Source organism: Osmerus eperlanus, chromosome 4 (assembly GCF_963692335.1).
Source record: "Osmerus eperlanus chromosome 4, fOsmEpe2.1, whole genome shotgun sequence".
Taxonomy (NCBI): domain Eukaryota; kingdom Metazoa; phylum Chordata; class Actinopteri; order Osmeriformes; family Osmeridae; genus Osmerus; species Osmerus eperlanus.
Window position 1 is genome coordinate 20,522,852 of NC_085021.1, and position 23,986 is coordinate 20,546,837.

General features: G+C 39.4%; 1 protein-coding gene and 1 long non-coding RNA gene across 19 annotated transcripts; one reads left to right on the forward strand and one right to left on the reverse strand.

Moving 5' to 3' along the window:
• The first annotated feature begins 7,331 nt into the window (after window positions 1–7,331).
• On the forward strand, window positions 7,332–23,385 carry LOC134019340 (mitochondrial carrier homolog 1-like). The gene is made up of 12 exons (XM_062460158.1): window positions 7,332–7,606; window positions 8,295–8,379; window positions 8,481–8,587; window positions 8,860–8,937; window positions 9,252–9,309; window positions 9,561–9,612; window positions 9,945–10,004; window positions 10,215–10,308; window positions 10,998–11,045; window positions 11,226–11,293; window positions 21,831–21,906; window positions 22,090–23,385. Exons 1-12 carry the CDS (start codon window positions 7,439–7,441, stop codon window positions 22,159–22,161), a joined length of 966 nt encoding a protein of 321 aa, XP_062316142.1. The 5' UTR covers window positions 7,332–7,438; the 3' UTR covers window positions 22,162–23,385.
• Window positions 11,209–21,176, reverse strand: LOC134019341 (uncharacterized). Of its 18 annotated transcripts, none has more exons than XR_009929999.1 (5): window positions 20,924–21,176; window positions 15,934–20,697; window positions 15,520–15,784; window positions 15,368–15,410; window positions 11,209–15,138 (listed from the first exon to the last, which is right to left on the reverse strand). It is a non-coding gene; the product is annotated as an uncharacterized LOC134019341 (long non-coding RNA). The 18 variants fall into 18 exon arrangements; XR_009929998.1 differs by having other exon boundaries at window positions 15,516–15,784; XR_009930006.1 differs by having other exon boundaries at window positions 11,209–13,835; window positions 13,985–14,083; window positions 14,311–15,784.
• Window positions 23,386–23,986: the final 601 nt, after the last annotated feature.

Consider the following 23,986-nt stretch of genomic DNA (forward strand, 5'->3'; position numbering starts at 1 on the left):
TGTGAGTTTTCAGTTGTATGAAGGTGTGAGAACGTTTCATATGTGAATGTGGATGTCTATCGTTTTTGTGTAAGGACAGTCTGAATTATTTCCTAAACGGCCCCTCATATTATACCAAGCGCTGACCGAGCACGTTGGAGTGACGCTCAACAGTGACCGATTAGGTCCAGTGTAAAAAAACAACAAAACACAAGTAGTATCGGTTTAATTGCTGGATGGATTAAAGCTCTATAAGGGTTAGGGTTAGGGTTAGGGTTAGGGTTAGAACGGTTTCATGTCATGAATAGGCGTACCTTGAACCTGCTTTTAAATCTGCCCCCTTGACAGTTAATCTCTGAGCTGGGGTCAGGGTCTGGAGAAGTTAACCAGTCAATTTACTAATCAACTACGTGTATGCCTGCGTAGAGAACTGGGCTATTTGCCACGTGGATTACTGGTTCTTTAAGGTCAATATGTAGAGAATAGGTTACAGGTAAAGGGAATTTCTAGGGATTAAATGACATGTTCTGTGGAAAAGATGACTGAGGGGTAATTTATTGTCAATGTATATAAAATCACGGTTAAATGAAGACATCATGTGAAATCAACAGGTCAACAGAATGTTTGAAAATTAAGAAATATATAAACGATTTGTTAATTCAGCAATGCTGAGACAATGCAGTGACTATGCTACTTAATAAAGAATTGAAGTTTGTCAAGTTCTTGGAAAAAGGAGTTGAGGTATGGTGGCAGCCATAGGCGTTTCGTGAAGACAGTTTTTTAGGCTGCAACTGTATCCCTCCCAACGTAATCCAGATGTACTGTAGGCTACTGTAGGCCTACATTCCCACAAGGTCCAAAGTAGGTGTACTCCAGCAGGTGGAATAGGTTGCTTCACTTATATAAGCAGAACCTCACCTTAAGGCTACAAAAAGTCATTTTCTTAACCAGGACAAACAAAAGGAGGGGACGACCTTGCAATGTGCATTCAGAGATCGCAACTCTGTGGGCGTCATCGGTTTCTCTCCCCTCCCAGCACCCAGTTTGGTCCGCTACGTGATTTCGCTATGTGCCCATGGCTCAAAAGACAAGAACTCGAACCACACCGCCCACACCGGAGTCGACAGACAGATGCGTAATAGACCTCGGAGCTGTGTTCTGTCATTGTTAGCCAAGTTGGACTAGCCACGGACATAGGCCTAGATGTTAACCGTTAAGTTGATAGGCTGACGGTGTAGGTGGATGGATTGTTCAGCAGCACTGTGTTATCAAAAAATAAATAAAGTGACTAATAGGCCCAAGTAATATCAATCGTGCCTGAAGATGTGTAGTACATATCTATCTATAAAGATGTTAACAAAGACCGTGTCCTTCAGCTGTCTTAGCAACTGAGTCACAACAGTCAAGATTAACATCCTGAAAAGCCGCATCAAAATCCACACAGCTTGTTGCGTTCGTGATCCCCTTTGGCCTGGCACGATATTCTCTCACTGACCTAAACTTAACATAGCTAAGGAGTGACTTTCTGTGTGTGTCATCCATCCATCCAGTGTTTGTTTATGTCCAGCAATGGATAGACTACCCAGCAGTGAAAGTAAGGAGACCCCCACCCAAGACCCAGAACCAAGCCTATTGGGCATCTCTGGGCCAGGGTTCAACTGGGGAGGACTGGAACAATCATGTCAAATTGAAACGTGTTTGAAACGTGTTGGCGGGGACCAGATGCAAAAGGACACGTTACCTGCAGGTTTATTTCTGTATTAGAAATCAAATGTCATCTTTCACAGAGGAATCTCATTTGAACGTGTTAAGGAATATAATTGGTAGGAAGGCTGCGTGACACAGTCATGAGTAATATGGACCCAACATATTGCGACCAACATAATTAAGTGTTGTCGCATTTTAGAGACACACTTGCACAGGTGGCATTGAGAAGCAACATTCTAATTTAAGAGGACCATGATAAGGGTCAGACTAAACCTTAGTAACCCAAGAGTGCTTGTTAAGTTTGTTACTTAATGGATCCTAGGACATTATTTTGATATAAAATCATGCCTGTTCCACAAACTATTTAACAGTTATATTGTATATGTCAACACTATGTTCACCATAATAATCTATCAGGGAGATTATAGTTTAAGGGTTTTGTTGTTTGAACTAAAAGGTTGTTATCATCTAATGTACCTAATGTTTGACACTGACAGATTGAGGGATGTTGTACCCTCTAGTGGTCTTCATGTAGTCCTTCTTTTCTTTTTTGTATTTTTTGTATGAAACTATATCCTTGAAAATGAAAATGTGTTTAATTAGCAGATGATTTGATCAAATCGCCAAACAGGGAAGGATTTGAACCTGCAGCTTTTTAATCTTCAGTCAAATGCTCTACCACAGAGCTGTAACTATCCCATTGAGAATATTGATGAGTCATATCTTCTAGATTTCTCAGAGAAGTTCAAACATGTGTTTTGTTCAAAAACTATTGTTTTTTTTTTGTTCTTGCTCTTTTCTTTTTACATCTGCTAGCTGATAATATAGAGGTCATATCTCTCAAAGTTACATTTACAGTTGTCTTAACACAAGTTACACAAGTCATACATTGAGATTCCAAATTCATCCAAATAACACATAAAAGGAAAACTAGCTAAAAACAAGCTTTCACAACATCACAATCCAATCATCACCATTCATTCATGAACTGTTGATTCCGGGGGCTTGGCCTTAAAGAGCTCATGCAGCGATTTTATGTCCAATATTTATAGAGTCTAGATGAAGATGTCAAATCAAGAGGCTCATTTTTATAGTGGTATATAAAGAGTCTGGGCCTGGGTTAGTCTCAAATAATCCTGTGTTTTCCGTCTGCCCTCTGAAGTGCACAAGAAAAACCCTCTTTAGGTTTGTCTGGAGAAATCATGAGCCTATTTGATTTAGTATCTGGCAGAGCCAGGCTATATCCAATTGGTTTGTATGGCTGAACCATATCCCTTGTTGCCTGGGGTGCAGGGATTAATGCAACGGAATTGTGTTGGTGGACATTGGTTTGGTTTGGTGAGGAGTGCTTTGCTATTGGAAGGCAGGGTGCATGGAAAACTACATTCTAGAAATTACTGATGTTGTTTTTCATTTCATTTCACAGGTGGGATGACACTGAACCCTAATATGATGAAGAAAAACCTGCTTGAATTGGTTTTATTGGGTTAAGAAGTTCATTTTATATTGTTTTTGCTATGGTTTATATGGCTACTTTTTTCCATCTTTGTGTGTTACCAAAGGTAAACAGGCTTAAAGAGTTGGGTAGCAATCTTGGTCTTTCCTGCATGCCACTGCACCTGACATAGAATAACTGCATCTCGATCTTAACAAGGTGAGACTGTGTGTGAGTGTGTTTATTTGTGAAAAAAAAAGAATAAATGTAAATGTTTCTGCTGGTCAGTGGTTTTATTGCTGGATTTAGTGGTGTAAATAAGAAGAGAAACATAATACTGACTTTACAGTTCAACGCAACGTAAGTCCAGTGTGTTTCCAGGCAACTAATAAAGTTAGTTAAAGTCTTAAACCCACGTGTCTTTCTGTGAGCATTAAAACAATCTTAAATGCCATCCGGATGTCACCGTAATTGCTCCATGGTTATTTCACACACACACGGCGACACACTCGCGGACACACATTTTTGACACATTTGAGACAGTTGATGCGCAGTGATGGATGGCTCGCTCCGAAGACAGTTAGCGGTCGCCCCGATTGCTTTGTATACAGAGCACATTTCCCCTGTGTCCTTCACATGCCATCTCCATTATGGACCCCAGTAGACAATAAGCCTTTGTTGCTAATGAGTTCCTCACCCCAAAGATAAGGGTGTCTATGCCCATTAACTGATGCAAATGATGCATCACTTTGTGAGACGCTAACTCCCGACGTGAACAGACGCACCGTCATCTGGAGTCGAAATCTAAAGCGCCATTTAATTCCCCGTGGGACGGTTTCTAAGAATCATAACAATGTTGAAAGAAAGTTGAAAGTCTGTTAAGAGGACGCTGAGTAAATCCCATTTAAGGGACCCAGTCATTGTGATTCGTAAAGGAGAAACTGGACTCACAAAGCTACGCTACTGACTGTTCATGAAAGCTCTGTCTAAACGAGAAGCTTTACCTCAATTCCCTCAGCAGATCTTTTCAACTCCTGGGCCCCAGTCTACACACCATTAAGAAACTTGGGTTCAAGTGGTTTTGTAGGACTCACATAAGGCCCACTTGTGTGTCTGAGAGCTGATATATAGTGGAGTACAGTGGTGGCCATTACTGACACCCAGAAAGCTGAAGTTAATGATGGGTTCCAGTGTTGATGATGCGTAGGTTTTATAACTCAACATTAAAGCCAATGGCATTTGCCTTCCCAGCAGGCCTTTCTATATGATGTCTGGTTTAATACCCCAGTTAAACCAAAACCATGATTTATTCAAGAAGACCTGTGGAGACTATGCATTAGATGCTGAAAAACAGGGATGGCCATCAGGAAACAGGTTTTACTCTACTAGTTCTGACGTGCTTCTCCTGGGACTTGATGACTGGTTTCAAAAGGGTGAAATGATACCGTCCTTCAGATATTTCATTTTCGGAGACATCCAGGGTTTATTAGAACAGGGTGTTTCGTCCAGGAAATACCCCTCACAGGTATTCGTCCTCACTGTCTTATCATTGTTAATAACACATGCACGTACAATGCCTGTTGATAACTACGTTGGTTCATTACTCCTCTCAGAGTATTTGGAAAGAGGGAAACTGTTTGAAAGAATTGTCACAGATGGCAATTTCCTCTTCAGATCTTTGTCTTTCCTAGACCACAGTTTAGATGTTAGGGCAGAACTACGGTTGCTAACATCCTTCAGTCATGTTTAAGATGTACTACAATGGCCTCTTCCCATGCAATCTAATAAATAAATAAAAGAAAGCCAAAATAATTATGATAAACCATAACTTCAACCAAAGCCATCACAATGGCATAAACTACCAAATCAATCTCTACATTTGCATAACTTGGCTCAGTGCTTGACCCCAACCTGAACCTAATGTTGACCAACTGACATCCATGTGCTGCATGGACCATGACCCCCCCACCCCCATAAGCTTTTCCCCAGCCTGGGCTGCGTTTCCCGAAAGCGTCGTAAGCCTAAATTGATCGTAGAATCCATTGTAGGACGAATCTTAGTTTTACGGGCCGTTCCTAAAGACATCGTAGCTAAAGTGTCTCTTGAAAATTCGTAACTCTTGAAAGTGCATAGATTAGCCTACTCCTTTAGAGCATGTTTGGGAAACGCACGTAAGAAATATCGATGGTTTCGTTTTTTGCTCGATCGTTGCTACGATCCATCGTTATCGGGAAACGCAGCCCAGGCTAGTGCCAGCCACTAATAAAACTCAGCGCTTTGGCATCTAAACAGGCTTCTGTAAAAACGATGGCTATGTGATAAATAGAGTTATGAGGCATATTAAACACAAAACATCCCCTCAAATGAATAATGGGAACTATAGATTTCATCATTTCAATTTATGTTAAAGCAGATTGTAAGGAGACCCAAATCATAATGAAGTCAATAACTTATACTCTTTGAATGATAGCTTCAGGATCCTTTGTGAGTGCTTGAGGCAAAACCGTTTAATACAATTTATATTTAACACAGATATTATGTTTATTGTTGGACAATCTCTATACATATGAGAGTGTACTGTTGTCTATCACTGTGTGTAGGTTCTACTAACACCTTCAGTATCAGGCCAGCAAGTACGACTGTCATGACTGCATGACGGATTTGAATAACAAACCGCAGCATGTGATTAATATCCTGTTTCGTTTCGCTGACATGTAGTGTGAAAGGTTCTTCAAACCTAACGTTATAGACACCTTGATGCCGAGGGTCTGTTGGTCACTGTCTAGAACATCGGCATCAGTGGTATTGAATGATGGATGTGTCGATGAGTCAACTGCAGTGGCTTACGTCCGTCCGGTGAAATGGAAATGGGCAGTGGGTTGAGACGAGATCAGCCCATGATCATTGTAAATCAGCGCTCTGGTTACGACTGAACTAAAAAACACCCACACCCTACACCCTGCTTATTACATTTAGTTTGTGTGTATATTCTATGCACGTTTGTGTGCGAATGTAGCCATGTGCATGTAGTCTACCGAATTTAAATATATGAAGGCCTATGTCGGAGGGTGTGTGTGCGTGTGTGTGTTTTTTTGTGTGGAAAAAAAGAAGCCTTTCTCTAGTGACCAATCCTGTTTTTCATGAGAGACGACAGTTGTTTGTTGCAGCAATCAGTTGTTCATTCACTGTTTTACAGGGAGAATGAATCATATTTGATATAATCATGGTTTAGCCTACATGATGCTGCCAGGAGTTAATTCAGTATTGATGTTTGAAAAGGTAAAAGTTCAAGTGTGTTGCATGCAATTTTACACTACAATATGCTGATTTTCAAGTGGCTTGTTGACTTTACACATTTCCTTAGACTTTTTGTGCTACCTATGATGTAAAAATCAATTTAAATGGAGGACCTTTCAAAAATATTCCCATACGATTTAGAAGGCAGAAATATTGAGATCACCTTTTATCCTCGAAGTTGGACGTTGTATTTTGCTGTTACATGTTGCTTATATAAACTAGGTTTTATGTTTAGAGTTCTACATTACATTTACATTTAGTCATTTAGCAGACGCTTTTATCCAGAGCGACTTACAGTAAGTACAGGGACATACCCCGAGGCAAGTAGGGTGAAGTGCCTTGCCCAAGGGCACAACGTCATTTGACACGGCCGGAATCGAACCAGCTACCTTCTGATTACTAGCCCGATTCTCTAACCGCTCAGCCACCTGACCCTCCTGTTCTTAATCATGATACACCAATGTGCCTGTAGATGTTAAGTAGGAAGTATAAAGAAAGGTCTTCTAAAGCGTCATTAACTGGAACTACGGATAGTGTCACTAAACTCGTTTTGAATGATAAGATATAATAATAAAGTAGGCCTAGTCCATAATCTGTTAATATATTATATTCTTTGGCCCCATTTAGCCTATCCTCCATGAACAAAGTTTGAGTCTACTGTTTTACCTTTGCAACAACACCAGCCTATAATGGATGTGGTTCCAAGCAATGTAATGTATTTGACACTTGGGTTTTGTAGCTAGGTAACTTAGTATGCTGATTAACAAACAGTAGGGCAGGCCTATAGCCACAATCAACAATTTTGAGTAAATACTGCCATCTGCCGGGGACAGTTGATGGTAAGTGCAGTTTGACAAAACGTCAATGTTTTGGTTGTAGTCAGAGCCATTGGCTCTGGTTCTAGTTAGCTCGTAACCACGTGATACGGTTTTGTTTTGCGCATCGCTCTTACGGTCGCTTCGGAGCTTGTGGATTTCCTTGGTCAAACTGGAGAGGGTTCCTCGCGATACCGCCGTTAAAATGGTGACACCGGAGAACTTGTCCAGTGAGATTAGTGGGCGAACGGACCCCCAATATGAGCGGGACCCGGCCGTCACACCGGTAGACATGGACACGGCGATCTTGCTTCTCGGAGCCGGGGTGACAGCGATCACACACCCACTGTTATACGTCAAACTGCTAATTCAGGTAGCAAGAGTAGCTAGTACGAGCTACTGTAGCTAGCAATTCTTGTCATGTCTTGTCATTAACATACTAGCTATAATTGGTTGGTTTAGTACTTGTTTATCTGGCTGCAGACGGGCCAGCAAATAGGCTACTTTAAAGCACTAACCATCAGTGCATATTCGTTACACAAGCCAAATAACAAGCTACTTAGCTAGCGTAGTCAGCGAGCAAGTTTGACTGTATCTCCTTCCAAGTGTGTATGTGGCGAAAGATCATCAAATTTACAGCCAGACAGACCTTACTCCATTGAGACGCTTCAGTCTTCAGTCACTTCATCTTTGCTGTGTGAACTGGCAGACCACAGTGAACCCACTCATTGCTTAATGAGTTAGGGTTTGTGGAGAGGTTAGCTCAGTGGGTAGAGCCTTTGACTGCAGATCAAGCGGTCGCACGGTATATTTTTATTATTTTTATAAAAACATTATTATTTTTATTTAGATTATAATGAGTCAGTAAAGTGTACGTCCACCAGCCTGGTGAGCACGGTTGAATAAGGTGAACATTATCTGAATGAAAGGTTAAAGGCTATATTTTTTAAGGCAGCTCTTTTTGTTAAAGTAGCAATGATTTCCATGTTATGGACTGGTTCAATTGCCAATCCCTGACCTGCATCCCAGCTGGCTGCCATTGGTATGGGTTATGTTTGCAGGCAGGACATGAACCCCTTGCCCCAACTGTTGGGACCACCATGTTTGGGAGGAAAGTGCTCTACCTTCCTGGATTCTTCTCATATGGTGAATAAAATGAGTCTTAATCTAATGTCACATCAATACCCAGAATTCTTTGCGGGGGCCAGGTGTTTACGTGGTTCTGGTGTGTGTGTGTGTGTCGTTAGCACGGTATATTATCAGGGTGGATGGAAAGAGGGGGCTCTTCCGGGGCTTGTCTCCACGTATCATGTCCAGTGCCATCTCCACGATGGTCCGCAGTAAAGTCAAACAGGTGAGGGAATGTTACACAGATGTGGTCATTTCTCAGGTAACAAGTCAAAAGGGTACCTCTTATGTACAGTATTGAATGCACTAAGAATTACTATTAATTACGCTTGTATTCCTACAAACATGAACTGATTTCCAAGTATTTATTGTGGTGTTGCTATGGAACTCTTAAATGACTATGCCTGACTTCCTGTTCAAATTCAAATAAAACTTTGTGTATAGCCCTTTTTACATGCAACATCACAGAGGGAATTTGTCTGTTGTCCTTGCCAACAGGCCATCCCGCAAGAGCAGGTAGAACATGTATCAAACCGAGATGACCTGAAGACATCCCTCATGAAAGTAGTCAGAGAGGTGAGATGTCATAGGTCATGTTAAAATGGTTATAAAACCGGTCAAACTTGAGGAAAAACATGACATAGCTGTTCATTCCATAGGAGTCACTCGTACCCCTCTCTGCACTTAGTTAGAAAGACTTGCTGCCACTATAAAAATGGTACATTGTGTGTTTTGTCTTTGATGTTTAGTTGCTATTCGACACACTGATCCCCAATCCATATTCCAAACAACTATGTTGGGATGTTCCTCTATGAGATCTCCTGAGATTTTATTAGATAGGTCTGGCATCTGATATTATTGTTTGTTCATCCATTTAACGCTTTCCCAAGACCTCAAATGAGATGGTCATCCAGTGCCTGTCCAGAATAGCTACTCATCCTTTCCATGGTATGTCCTACAGTTTATCACTGTCTCAACCTTCTGTCTGTCTGTCTGTCTCTGTTTGCCTATTCTCTACGAGCTTGGACCTCATGGCTTTATATCACGTAACCTTTCATTTGAACTTATACCCTCTTTTAACCACATAGAAATTAAGTAGATTAACCTGCAGAGCTATTTGTGTAATTTGTAGAATTATTCACCGGTTACGTTGGGGTGACACTGCCCTCTTTGACGTGGTCTTTGTTCTTGTTTTTCAGTGATCTCGGTGCGCTGTATGGCCCAGTTTGTGGGGAGTGAAGTCAAGTACAAGTAAGATGAAACAGATCACCTTGGAAAGGATTATGCAAACGAACAGGCTCATGCTCTGTCACTAAAACATCTGATTCAGTCAGTTGATCCTGACGCCAAACCCAATCTGTCACACAATGAAAAGCAGTGTTGATTGATATCGAAATAATTCTTCCATGATTTTGCCTGAGTTTGCATGAGTTTGCCATTGTTTTACAGTCTACTGCTCCTGCCCACAAGATGTGTAGTTTAGTGTCAGACGACAGAGACAAACACTGTTATAAAGCCTGTGAGGGGTGTGTACTGTGTGCAATTTCCCCATCTTGGCTGTCTGCTTGGGTTGACTGTGACAGGGGCTTGTTCAGCTGCGTCTCCAGGATCTTCAAGGAGGAGGGCATTGAAGGATTCTTTGTGTGAGTGACTTTTTAATATTTTTTTCTTCAATGCCTCTTTGTACAGCCATAGCAGCCTTTCATTTCAAGACCCACAGTCATCAATAATGTCCGACAGAGGTAGTGAAGTGGCTGTTTTTCTCATCCCACCCATCACAAAAGTGGTTTGCAAGTGTTTGGTATTCATTTGACCTTTGACCTCAACTCTATTGATTGCTGTGTGTTTCACAGGGGTCTGGTGCCCCATCTTCTAGGTGAGGTCATCTTCCTGTGGTGCTGTAACCTTCTGGCGCACTTCATCAACACCTACGCTGTGGACGACAACGTAAGCCCAGCACAACCCGCCCCTCACAGCCTGCCCCTCCGAGCCCGCCAAACACAGCTGCTGATCTCTCACGTTTTACTTTACCATTAGAGTATTAGTGTACTTGCTCACAAAGAAGTCAAAGATGTATCCAGAATATATTTATTTAAATTACATGCTCATTCATGAAGGTATGTTTTATGATCTATAGTTGATGGATGGGGATGGGGATAGCTCAGTGGAAGACCATTTGACAGCAGTTCAACAAGTCCCAGGGTCAAATATCATGTAGGTTGACTGGAGATCTTTGTAGCTGGTCTAGCTGGATTGCCTCCAGGTAGGCAGAGTCTTGGATTCAGGGGCCTCCATCTCTCTGAGGTGAGGTCAGGGTTGGTCAGCCAAGGGTATACAGTGGGGATGGCACCAGGCAACTCAACACTGGGACAGGGCCCACAGGGGGCAAATGCCCCAGAGCTCAGAAATGACAGCAAACAGATGCAGAGAAGGGAACATGGATCACTGAAAGGATCATTAAACCAATGAACAACTTTAGAGAGGCCAGGTGGGGGAACATGTGGATGAATGTGATTATTTGGAACAAGGTGTCAGATAAAATACGACATTCGATTTGAATTTCAATCGAATTACTATGGCAACTGCAAACATATAACTCAGATAAAACATCACATCCTTGTGATTTGTTTTTGCAGTTCAGCCAAGCACCAGCAGTGAGAAGCTACACTAAGTTTGTGATGGGGGTAAGTTGAGGGAATTTCAGTGTTTTATCCCTGCAGTACATCTTTTCTTGACATTTGATAGAGGTTGAACTACTGCACAACACACCACACTCCTTAAACAGCACTTTTCCAAAGTCCAAAAATACTTCAGTGTTTATCTAAAATATATTTTTTGTCTTATTCGCCTTCTCTTTACTCAAGATCGCAGTGAGCGTGTTGACATATCCTTTCATGCTGGTGGCAGATCTTATGGCAGTAAACAATTGTGGGTAAGTTGTTTGATGGTCTGACTTGGATTTAGAATTGACCCTTAAAAAACACAAATATAGTATGTTCCATTTACAGATTTGTATTTGTTATTCAGTAAGATGATATAGCTGTCGAGGTATCAGACTCTCAGACACTTTACCATGTTACTGAGAATTGCTTTAGAAATGTTCGAGGTTTGTGCGCTTCTGAAGAAAACTATAAAAAAATAGCACGCGAAAAAGTCAAATTCTTATGTTCTTGCTGAGTAGCAAAACTGATGTGACTGTTTCTGATGACATCATGTGATGACTGTTGACTGATTGGCTGATGACATTCTCTTTTGTATCGTTCTTTTATGCAGTCTGTGGACAGTAGAACATAAGAATAGAGAGACTTGTGATGAACATGCTTTTGCATTAGTTAGTTAAATATATAATATTCTGACACTTTATATTCCGTTGTCTAGTCAAATGCTGATACTTTTGAAGAGAAATATAGAGTGTGGTGCATATTGGTGGAATTTGTAGATTCAGTTGACAGGGTAATCTTCCCCAAATCCTTTTCAAATACAGCCTGGTAGTCTGTAGAGACGGAAAGGAAAGGAGATTAAACAAGACAGCAGATCGGCGTTTACCATTATTGTAAAGCTTTACAGACATCTCTACATATCTGGTCAGTGGACATTTAGCTAACTATCTTTACCTCATTCCACGTTCCTGCTGTGGAGTCTGAGACTTCAGTGAAGTTGAAGACATTACTTCATTTGAGATTCAAGGATGTCCAGTGCAACCTGAAATGCAGAATCATAATGACTACCCATTAGCCAATCAGAGCGCTCGTACTGTCGTTGCCATATAATACAGAATCATAATGCATCGCAAATGTGTTCCTCACTTTCACTTCCACTCCTGGATTGGATCTTGGGTCTTCTGACATGGTCACATGACTGATTATTACCTTCTGACATGGTCACATGTCAGAAGGTAACAACATAAGTTTCTGTCTTCTGTTGAAATTCCGTTTCCCGTCAGTATTATTTCCTCCTGTGCTTGTCATCTCCCGGGTTCGATCTTGGCTACGCCGCGAAAATGCAGACAACTTAATATCGCAGCCCGGAGGTTGGGCTATTGACAACGAGGAGTGAGTTTAACCAACTCGTTTGCACCAGACAGCCCACTCGCAGACAAGAGGATAAACATAATGCAAGCCCACCTAGACTTTGATTATTGACTCCTAACAATTGAAACCTGCTGTTATGGCAACACTCTCATTGTAAAGACCCAATAAAGAGGGCAGGGTTGTAATATGTTGATGCTTCTGTCAGGATGAGTATCGCTCAGTCGGAGAGGATTTGATTGCAGTTTGAGAGGTTGCAGGTTCAAATCCCCCCTCCCCTGTGTGTTTTTGATTTAAAGTGTCTGGTAAATGAAGACTTTATTACACAGGAAGAAGCTCCTTGGTTCATTATGACTACATCCTGTTGAGTGTCCCTTTAAAAAGCACTAATTTACATCTACAGAGTTGAGAAGGCAGAGAGCACAGTGCTTGACCCCTCTGTAGGGTAGATTTGTACTTGATATTCAGTAACATGATGTAGCTGTCGAGGCATCGCAATCTCAACCACTTCATCATGTTTTCTGAGAATCACATTTAAAATTTGTCGCGGATTAATACGGATGTAGAATGCAGATCCTCTTGTAGAGTTGCAAAATGTACGAAACTGTTTCTGTTGACAATATTTCCTTTTTTAAATTGTTCTTGGATGCAGTCTGACGGCTGTAGAAAGGAAACATTAAAAGACTAGTGATTTACATGCTTCTGAATTAGTTTAAGTAAATATAAGTAAATCTAATGTGTAACTTAGCATGGTCTGATGTATCCTTTAGTCTTGTCGAATGTAGATACTTTTGATGTGTTCTGGAGGGATGGAAGGAAGTGTGTCAGAATTAAAATAAAATCTGATATTATTATCAATACCAACATACATGAGGTGTATTGTACTGTAAAACAAATAGCCAGATTTACAGTATGTATGTTGCAATTGTAATATACTTTCTAGGCCTACCAGTGTACTGTAGACATCTGGTTGATAGAAATGATCTAACTAATAAGTTATGTTTCAGAGAAAAAAATATGAAAAACTCACATTGATATATTTTCTTGTCTTCATGTTCATGTCAGCGACTCCTCTGAGTTTGAAAAATGAAAAAAAAAACATATCTGTAAGTCGTCCAAATGAGATCTCTTCTGAACGACTTAAATTAATTTGTTGAAAATAACCAAGTAAATTCACCCACGCAAGCTAACTTTCAACTGTTAGTAAACTGCTAGTCATTCAGTAAGATGAGAAAGCTGTTGAGATATCAGTCTCAGTCACTTTGCCCCCGTACTGAGAATTACGTTCGAAAATGTCCATGTTGCGCGGTTTATGGAATAGTTTGGCCAGAAAAGGTCTGGTGAAAAAGTAAAATGCCTATCCTCTTGAAGAGTAGCAAAATGTAGGCGATTGTTTCTGTGGACATTGTTTACTTCTTGAAATTGTTCTTGGATGCAGACTTTAGGCTGTAGAAATGCAGAGTAGAAAGACTGGTTAGTGAAATGTGTACAACTCAATTGGTGTCATAAGCTGATACTCATAAACAGAAATGTAGAGTGTGGATTGTAATGGTTATTGAAGCAGTTTAGCTGAGATGATTGAAGTGGTTCTTAACTTGTTCACCGACTGACTGTGCAATGCTTGATAGATTAATATTTCTAACAGTTGACAAGATGAAAATCTCAAAATGTTCCTCAAATACAGAGTGGGTAATCTGCAAAGATAAGAACAGGAGATTACACAGAAGTCAGGAGTTTCAACAGGTACCCTAAAGCCTTACATATGTGAGGTACAATCTACTGTGAAATTAGTAATATATCATGCAATTATATCTACAGTATTATTATTATTATATCTACTCGACAGTGGACATCTAACTAACTAGAAAGGTTTCATGAAGTTCGTCAAACAAATGATATACTCATGCCAATATCAATTTACCTCATTCCATGTAACAGTGGAGTTAGTCTTCTGAGGTTGAAAAGAATGGCTTCATTTGAGATGTAAATGTACTTCCAGTGAAATTGTAATCAATCATCACACGTGTAATTGTGTTTCTCAAAAATGTTGCTTCCTTCCTCACTTGTCCCCTCCTGGATCTGATCTTGTGTTTTCTGACATGGGTACACGACCGACCACCTCTCATAAACAACGTTTAGCCAGCTACAACACTGAACCGCGAACAACTCAACAACGCAGGAGGGCGGTATTGATACAAAGGAGCGAGTTTAACCAACTAAACGTCCTCCTATTATTATTGACTCCTCACAATTGAAACCTGCTCTTATAGCAACACTCTCATTGTAAAGAGCCAATAACAACTTTATCCTGTTGAGTTTCCCTTTTAAAAAGCACTAATTTACATCTACAGAGTTGAGAAGGCAGAGAGCACAGTGCTTGACCCCTCTGTAGGGTAGATTTGTACTTGATATTCAGTAACATGATGTAGCTGTCGAGGCATCGCAATCTCAACCACTTCATCATGTTTTCTGAGAATCACATTTAAAATTTGTCGCGGATTAATACGGATGTAGAATGCAGATCCTCTTGTAGAGTTGCAAAATGTACGAAACTGTTTCTGTTGACAATATTTCCTTTTTTAAATTGTTCTTGGATGCAGTCTGACGGCTGTAGAAAGGAAACATTAAAAGACTAGTGATTTACAGGCTTCTGAATTAGTTTAAGTAAATATAAGTAAATCTAATGTGTAACTTAGCATGGTCTGATGTATCCTTTAGTCTTGTCGAATGTAGATACTTTTGATGTGTTCTGGAGGGATGGAAGGAAGTGTGTCAGAATTAAAATAAAATCTGATATTATTATCAATACCAACATACATGAGGTGTATTGTACTGTAAAACAAATAGCAAGATTTACAGTATGTATGTTGCAATTGTAATATACTTTCTAGGCCTACCAGTGTACTGTAGACATCTGGTTGATAGAAATGATCTAACTAATAAGTTATGTTTCAGAGAAAAAAATATGAAAAACTCACATTGATATATTTTCTTGTCTTCATGTTCATGTCAGCGACTCCTCTGAGTTTGAAAAATGAAAAAAAAAAACATATCTGTAAGTCGTCCAAATGAGATCTCTTCTGAACGACTTAAATTAATTTGTTGAAAATAACCAAGTAAATTCACCCACGCAAGCTAACTTTCAACTGTTAGTAAACTGCTAGTCATTCAGTAAGATGAGAAATCTGTTGAGATATCAGTCTCAGTCACTTTGCCCCGGTACTGAGAATCACGTTCGAAAATGTCCATGTTGCGCGGTTTACGGAATAGTTTGGCCAGAAAAGGTCTGGTGAAAAAGTAAAATGCCTATCCTCTTGAAGAGTAGCAAAATGTAGGCGATTGTTTCTGTGGACATTGTTTACTTCTTGAAATTGTTCTTGGATGCAGACTTTAGGCTGTAGAAATGCAGAGTAGAAAGACTGGTTAGTGAAATGTGTACAACTCAATTGGTGTCATAAGCTGATACTCATAAACAGAAATGTAGAGTGTGGATTGTAATGGTTATTGAAGCAGTTTAGCTGAGATGATTGAAGTGGTTCTTAACTTGTTCACCGACTGACTGTGCAATGCTTCTTGATAGATTAATATTTCTAACAGTTGACAAGATGAAAATCTCAAAATGTTCCTCAAATACAGAGTGGGTAATCTGCAAAGATAAGAACAGGAGATTACACAGAAGTCAGGAGTTTCAACAGGTACCCTAAAGCCTTACATATGTGAGGTACAATCTACTGTGAAATTAGTAATATATCATGCAATTATATCTACAGTATTATTATTATTATATCTACTCGACAGTGGACATCTAACTAACTAGAAAGGTTTCATGAAGTTCGTCAAACAAATGATATACTCATGCCAATATCAATTTACATCATTCCATGTAACAGTGGAGTTAGTCTTCTGAGGTTGAAAAGAATGGCTTCATTTGAGATGTAAATGTACTTCCAGTGAAATTGTAATCAATCATCACACGTGTAATTGTGTTTCTCAAAAATGTTGCTTCCTTCCTCACTTGTCCCCTCCTGGATCTGATCTTGTGTTTTCTGACATGGGTACACGACCGACCACCTCTCATAAACAACGTTTAGCCAGCTACAACACTGAACCGCGAACAACTCAACAACGCAGGAGGGCGGTATTGATACAAAGGAGTGAGTTTAACCAACTAAACGTCCTCCTATTATTATTGACTCCTCACAATTGAAACCTGCTCTTATAGCAACACTCTCATTGTAAAGAGCCAATAACAACTTTATCCTGTTGAGTTTCCCTTTTAAAAAGCACTAATTTACATCTACAGAGTTGAGAAGGCAGAGAGCACAGTGCTTGACCCCTCTGTAGATTTGTACATGATATTCAGTAACATGATGTAGCTGTCGAGGCATCGCAATCTCAACCACTTCATCATGTTTTCTGAGAATCACATTTAAAATTTGTCGCGGATTAATACGGATGTAGAATGCAGATCCTCTTGTTGAGTTGCAAAATGTACGAAACTGTTTCTGTTGACACCATTTCCTTTCTTAAATTGTTCTTGGATGCAGTCTGACGGCTGTAGAAAGGAAACATTAAAAGACTAGTGATTTACATGCTTCTGAATTAGTTTAAGTAAATCTAATGTGTAACTCAGCATGGTCTGATGTATCCTGTAGTCTTGTCGAATGCGGATTCTTTTGAAGTGAGTGGGTTGTGGTCTGTAGACATGAGAAAAAGTGGCAAAATGTAAAACAATAGACTGTAAATTGGTTTTGATCAATTATCATTATAGAGTCCATGTACATTAGGTACATTAGGTATATTGTACATTAAAACAAATAGCAATGCATTTGTTTGCTTTCTATTTGCAATTGTAATTGAGTTATTATGCACCAATGTAGATATCTGGTCAGTAGAAATCTAGCTAACTACATTTACATTTAGTAGACACTCTTATCCATAGCGACTTACAGTAAGTACAGGGACATTCCCCCCGAGGCAAGTAGGGTGAAGTGCCTTGCCCAAGGACACAACGTCAGTTGGCATGACCGGGAATCGAACTGGCAACCTTCGGATTACTAGCCCGATTCCCTCACCGCTCAGCCATCTGACTCCCTGACTCCTAACTAACAAGTTATGCTTGAGTGAAAACAATCAAAAAAACTCACAAGATCTAGTTTCGTCATGTCCTCTGAGCTTGAAAAAATCTGTCATCATTTGTCAACAAGTCATCATTTGAGTGGTTTGAACAGTATGGAAGCCTTGAAGGGCGCGCCCTCATTATTATTTTATTTCTTTCTAACTTGATAATTTACTCAGGGCAGCACCTACTTACAAAGCTGTCATTTAATAGACGTGCACTGGTTCTACTCACACACAGTTCTGCTGTTCTTCTGTTTGGTTATTTGAGACAAAAAAACAACAAGATAATCTCTACTGAACTACCTAATTCATTTGTTGCAAATAACCAAGGAAATTCACCCATGCGAGCTAGTTTTCAAAAGTTTGTGTCAAATGATCCCACAGAGCAGAACGGAATGCAAGCAGAACAAAGAACAGAAGGGCATATTTTTTTAACCATAAAGGCACACACATCTGTGTGTGTGTGTGTGTGTGTCTGTGGCTTGAATATCTCGAGAACCGGGCACTATATTAAGTAAAAATTCCGCAGGTGTATTAGTCATGATGACCCAAGGACGTGCAATGTCGGGTGTTCAAAACTCCAGGTTGCGCGCGCTTCAAGGAATAGTACGGACACGTCAGGTGAAAAAGTAAAATGCTGATCCTCTTGAAGATGACCAAAATGTAGGCGACTGTTTACTTCTTGAAATCTTTCTTGGATGCAGACTTTAGGCTGGAAAAATACAGAGTAGAAAGACTGGTAAGGGAAATGTGTAATACGCAACTCATGTCACTCATGAAGAGAAATTTAGATTGCGGTTTGTTAATTGTAACTTGAGGAAGATAAGATTTATGTGGTACTGTTGACAAGATAACCATCACAAAATCCTCTTCAATTACAGAATGGTGGTCTGTAGAGAAGGTAAGAACAGGAAATTAGATAGAAGACAGGAGTAGGCCATTACAATGTCATACATAAGTACATGAGTAATGTACATAATACAATTATGTAGCTCCTATCTATCTACCTCAATCTGGTGAGCATAAATCTAGGAAACTAATTAAATGTAAAAATGTAAATACCATGCAGTGATTAATGCATCTACTATCTAGATATCTCTATTTGGTGTGTACATTTCTAGCTAACTAACAAGTTAAGTACAGTTCAATCTTGTTTAAGTTATTATTATGTTTAGTTTGCAACACCTATGCAACAGCAGAGTACATTTTCTATCTCGATCTTCCTATTTAACATATTTCTAAACAAAAACAAAAACGTGAGAAATTTCAAGTCAGTGAAAACTTGCCAAGTGGAGCTCATTCTTTGTCTTCTCCAGTTTTGGAAATTTTTCTAATTTAAGTTTGGAAAATTGTCCGGTGGAATTTTAAAAGCAAACTGTCAAAGTGACACGGCCGTCGACCCGGCTGTCCGTTCACAGACAAGAGAACAAACTTAATACAAGTACATCCAAGCTTATTATTGACTTTTCACAGTGTCATCCTTCCTCCCTGACTCACTTAATGACCATGTAATTAGCCAATCACGAGGCAGAGTTGTATTGTGTTTGCGTTGTCTGTAAATAGGAAGAGGATCCTTTTCAGTTTACCTTTAAAGAATGCACGGAGGTACTCAAAAGCGTCTGGTATCTGTAGAAAATTTGTCATTCAGATGAGATTGGCATCCTCTTTGAATTGTGGTCTTAGCCTTTCAACCGAGACTTTTTATGATACCGTCTGCAAAATAACACAGGATGAGAACAAAGGCAGATCTTTGTGATGATGATAACGTTGGAATCTGGAGGGTGTTGTCCTCAACGTACTTTTCCAAAAAAAAACATTGCTGGAGTTTCTGTAGATAGAGAACAACAGACTATTGATAGATGGATTAGAGGTGATGACAGTCCCTATCTTCTCTGTGGGTTAGATTTGTGATTCCGATAACAATGTCACGGTTGTCTGGAGACATGAAGTAGTAGTGAGCAGTTACTGAGCAGTTACTGAGCAGTTACTTCATGTTGAAGTACACTCATGACACACTTGAAAACAAATTTAACACATCCTCCCAAAATGTAGAATGTATTTATGTGTGGTTTACTGGTCTTACTGGTTGTTCAGCATAACAGAGATAAGATGGAACATTCCAGATTTTAAGAGGTAAAGATAGATCTTATAAGTAGATATAAAAATATCTTTCTTTTTCTTTCAAGCACCGGTAAAAAAAGTACATTTTGTAAATATAAAACACAATTAATGACAAAAAACAAAAAAAACCTGACCTTGACCTTGGATATACTTGCTCTTCGTAACGAAGCTTGAAGCAAACCATGGTGTATTTTCCTTATAACATAACCTCTCTATACAATCCATACAATATACATTCTGTTTCTACGGAGAAATCTAATCTGTCTTTACTGGAGACTATATTCTATCTCCTAAACAGATCCAAGAAGGCTCCACAGGAGCTGTTGTCTTAGTAACGGTGTATTAGGCTACATTTCCAAACCAGTGGGCGCCTCCGGCAGGACATTACTGGTTTACCGAACATCGCAAACACACTTTGACCAATGCTGCATAATACTACTTTAAGCCTAACTGTCATTGTTATGCGTATTTTGATACTTCCTGTATTGTAAGTTCTTCTCAGTTGATCTGTCATAGAAAGGAATATGACTTTGTAGTAAACATTTTTTTGTTTAGAAGTTAGGAAGCTTTTCAGACTCTTATCAATTTCTTGACAAATATGGCTCAATTGATAAGAAAGAGTCCCTATTCTAAACAAAATGTTAGGCCAAATGTTTTACTATGAAGGATTATTCCCTCCTATGATGGACAAGGATATTTTAGTAAATGGTCCAATATTGAACCCTTCATAGGGATAAACAATAGCAGACAATGTCGGCCAGACATAAAAAGATAAGTGTTTAAGGTAGGATCCTCTGTACAGATTTTTAAAATTAAGACTACAGAAATTATTTTTTGTACAGCCGAAATATTCCACTGCCAACAAGCCAAATATCCCTTACAGAACTGGAACGTTGTTTTAATCAAAGACATTACCTTTTGTGGCGCTCTTTCTAATGTAGCAAGGGACCACAATACTTAGACTTCAGCAAAGCAGGTTTGTTTTCATGTTCCTCACCTAACAGCTTGACGAGATTTTGATGAAAAGTTTAAGACCACCATACTTGAGGTCTTGGTGACAATTTTCCTGTCACCATCATGTAACATGCAAAAAATAAAAGTATTTGTTAGTTTTAACGATGTAGGCCTAATCGCTGTTTTTCTCCATTATGTTCAATGTTTTGAAATGGATTTTGGAGTGTTCATTACCATATTTAAGAACAAAATATCAAATATGCATATCAAAAACAGTTGTTAAACTATCGACGACATTGACGGTAATAACACTGACAGACAAGCTGAGACATCCTCACCTGGAGAACGACGAAGATTACTTTTCCGCCGTCTGCTGGCTTGATGACCGCTAAAGTCCCATTAAATAATTTCAAGCACATATCTATAGTGTTTAGGTAAATAAATAAAACTAATAATAAATTAAGATCTCTAACAAGTCGCAATTAATTAAAATGATCCAACAGTCTTGTCTACTAGGATGAGAAAATAACATTTGACTACGTGCCTGCTCCGCTCATTTATAAAACACACCAACTGACTAATTTTACGATGGTGCTGTAATTCAAATTATGTACCTGTTTTGATGGAAGTGTGCGTCATAAAAGCCTAACAATTACGTCGTTCTTTCTTGCGCAACATCCAAATCACTCATTTCACACGTAACACACATTCCATAACTGACTAGTTGTTACCGTTTATGGAATCGGCGCATTATAGGCCTACACAGTAGCCTACACCCGATGTATGTCTAATGACCCAAATGTAAATTAATTAAAATCAGGACCATGGTCATTTAAACTTGACTGTATATGGAAATGTTGGCTAATATTAAAAGAATATTGTAATTTCCAAATAGTATTGCCATTCACTGTCATTGAACTCATATCAGGACAGGGTCCTTTTGTCTCATTCAAAAGGTACATAACAATCCAGTTATTTAAAGCCCATAGAACAGTAATGACAGACTGCTCAGATGTTCAGACAGTGTCATGATGTCCCTGTTCCTGGAACGCCCAAAAGAGGATTCAGGTATAGCTGGAAGGACAACGCCCTGTTTTAGCTGTCACGGGAAGTTCGGCATTAAACAACATCAATAATACCCCTAAGCATCTTTCAACATTTAGGAATTCCCTCCCTCCTTTTTTCAACCAAATTAATTTAATTGATGGATTCAAATAAAGCATGTGTGTGTTTGTGTGTTTACAGATTGATGGCAGGTCTTCCTCCGAACTCTCCTATCTTCAAATCTTGGGTCCACTGCTGGAGTCACCTGAGCCAACAGGTACACAGCTCCCCTTTCAAAACTGATATTCAACTGATATGACAGGCTAAGTGTATCTGGAAATCTCTGAGTACTTGACATGCCTCTCAGGCCTCTATTTGAGGTCATTAGAGACACTGTCAGCGAGGGCACAGTGCCAGCAAGATACATATCATGAAGCTCCTTGTAATTGCTTTCCTGCAGGGAAATCTCTTTCGAGGATCCAGCTTCTTCTTCCGCAGAGTGCCTATGACAACCATGGTCTTGGAGGAATGATGTCACTTCCTGTCACCCACACCTTGTCACTGTTACTCCTCCTGGTCCGGTTGGTACCTCAGAGTGATGAGCCACTTGTGTTCTCCGTTAGACAGAGCCTGACCCACCTTTGGATAGAAGGATGGCAGTAAGATAATACTGGCATGCTGTCTGTTTGAAAAGTTAAATCTACTTACAAATTAAACAGAATTTTTTCTTTCTTCTCTTGACCACCGAAAAACTTTAAATTGTGCCATTGGATGTGAGCTTGATGCTTATTCTTGGCCATTTATTGTCATTGTGAAAAGTAGTCCGGTTTCAAAATACCAGCCCAAAGTTGCACTACTACTTTTTTCCTTTGTTTACTTGTGTGTGTCACTTTATGTTGCCATTAATTTATTTTTTCAATTAATATACTTAAGTTCTATGAAGGGTTGGGACTTTGAACGATACACTTAGGTGTTCAGTTGACTAACTGTACAGTATGCCAAATGTTAGTTTCCTAAAAAAATGTTCTTCCTAGTATAGCCCCAGAATATTTGCTAAGACGTGCTAAACTCACCTTTTAAGATAAACTCACGGGCAGACATTTGCAAATACAAAAAAAAGATAAATTGTTCGCGCTGCATGCTAGTTGTCCTAGCAGTCCTCTGTGGACCACTTCTAATTAGCAATGAGACATATCCCCTTTGTTTACAAACCGTAAGTGTCCCCTCATGATCAGTGATGATCGGTGACGCTGACTGTGTCCTATCATTTCCTTCTTCTGAAAAATCCCAGTTGCCTCTGGCAGAGGGGTTGGGGTGTGTTAGGGTGGGTGGGTGCTTGTTTGCTTGGACTAAGGCGTGGAAGTAGCATGACAAGTATACGATGAACCATGGTTTGCTGATTTAGTGTGTGTGTGGGTGCCGCTGTTTGTGTGGGTGTCCTTTTGAAGAAGCACTTTAAATATCTTTGGTCATCTATTTAGTGTCTTTCTGAAAAGTATGTTGTCGAGTAGAATGATGTCTTATCTGTGTCTTGTTTTCTCAAAGTGAACATGCTCTCTCTTGGGGGTTCTGTTTTCAGTCTGATTTTCAAAAGAAAGCAGAGCAACAATGTCTCTGTGTGACCTTGATTATTATGTCTCATCAGTCTTATTTTACAGAGATGATCAGAAATTCACCATGTTCCTCTGTTTCTTCTCTGATTGTTTTAACATGGCTTGTGATCTGGTTTTATAAATAAAACGAGATAAAAATGGTTCTTTCAGTGTTGCTATATTTTGTCCACAAAAAAAACAACCTTGCACATGATCTCTAGAGTCTAAACAATCACGAAAAAGTCAGAGGATGGTCATGTCCTGTGTGTTTCATTAGAACACACACACACACTTCCTATTCACAGTGAATCACTCATCGACTTTTCATCATTTGTATTTGTAATATTTGGTCTCTGCTCCACTAGGCCTATATTCTACATTCCAGGAAGGGTCTCATGACTACCAATATACCTCTTTGGCCTCTTAAGAAAATAACCTGATTGTTCACTCCAGGGTCGTACGATACAAATGAAGCTAAAGAACAGGTTGTCACAATTTGTAACGCAACATCACAAGGCTCTCATGTCAGTCTAAATTATATTACCCTTTCTGAGTTGCAGGTCGACTGTTATTGTTATTAGCTATTATGAAGCCACATTCTTTTTAAAACATGTTATCCACCTATATAAATGTTTTTTTTTCTTCTTTTTTAAAGACAGTTTGTAGTTTATGATCTTCCAGGCTTCTCGTAATTATGCTCAAATAAAAAATACTTTAAAAAATAGACTTTTTTGTCGTTTTACTTCAGTGTAGGCTATTTGTTAT

Bases quoted from the DNA above. Each gene is read 5' to 3' on its own strand.
- LOC134019340 (XM_062460158.1), top strand. From the start codon at position 7,439: ATGGTGACACCGGAGAACTTGTCCAGTGAGATTAGTGGGCGAACGGAC. The intron at 8,588-8,859 runs GTGAGGGAATGT...CCTTGCCAACAG, and splicing joins TCCGCAGTAAAGTCAAACAG to GCCATCCCGCAAGAGCAGGT. The intron at 8,938-9,251 runs GTGAGATGTCAT...CGCTTTCCCAAG, and splicing joins TCATGAAAGTAGTCAGAGAG to ACCTCAAATGAGATGGTCAT.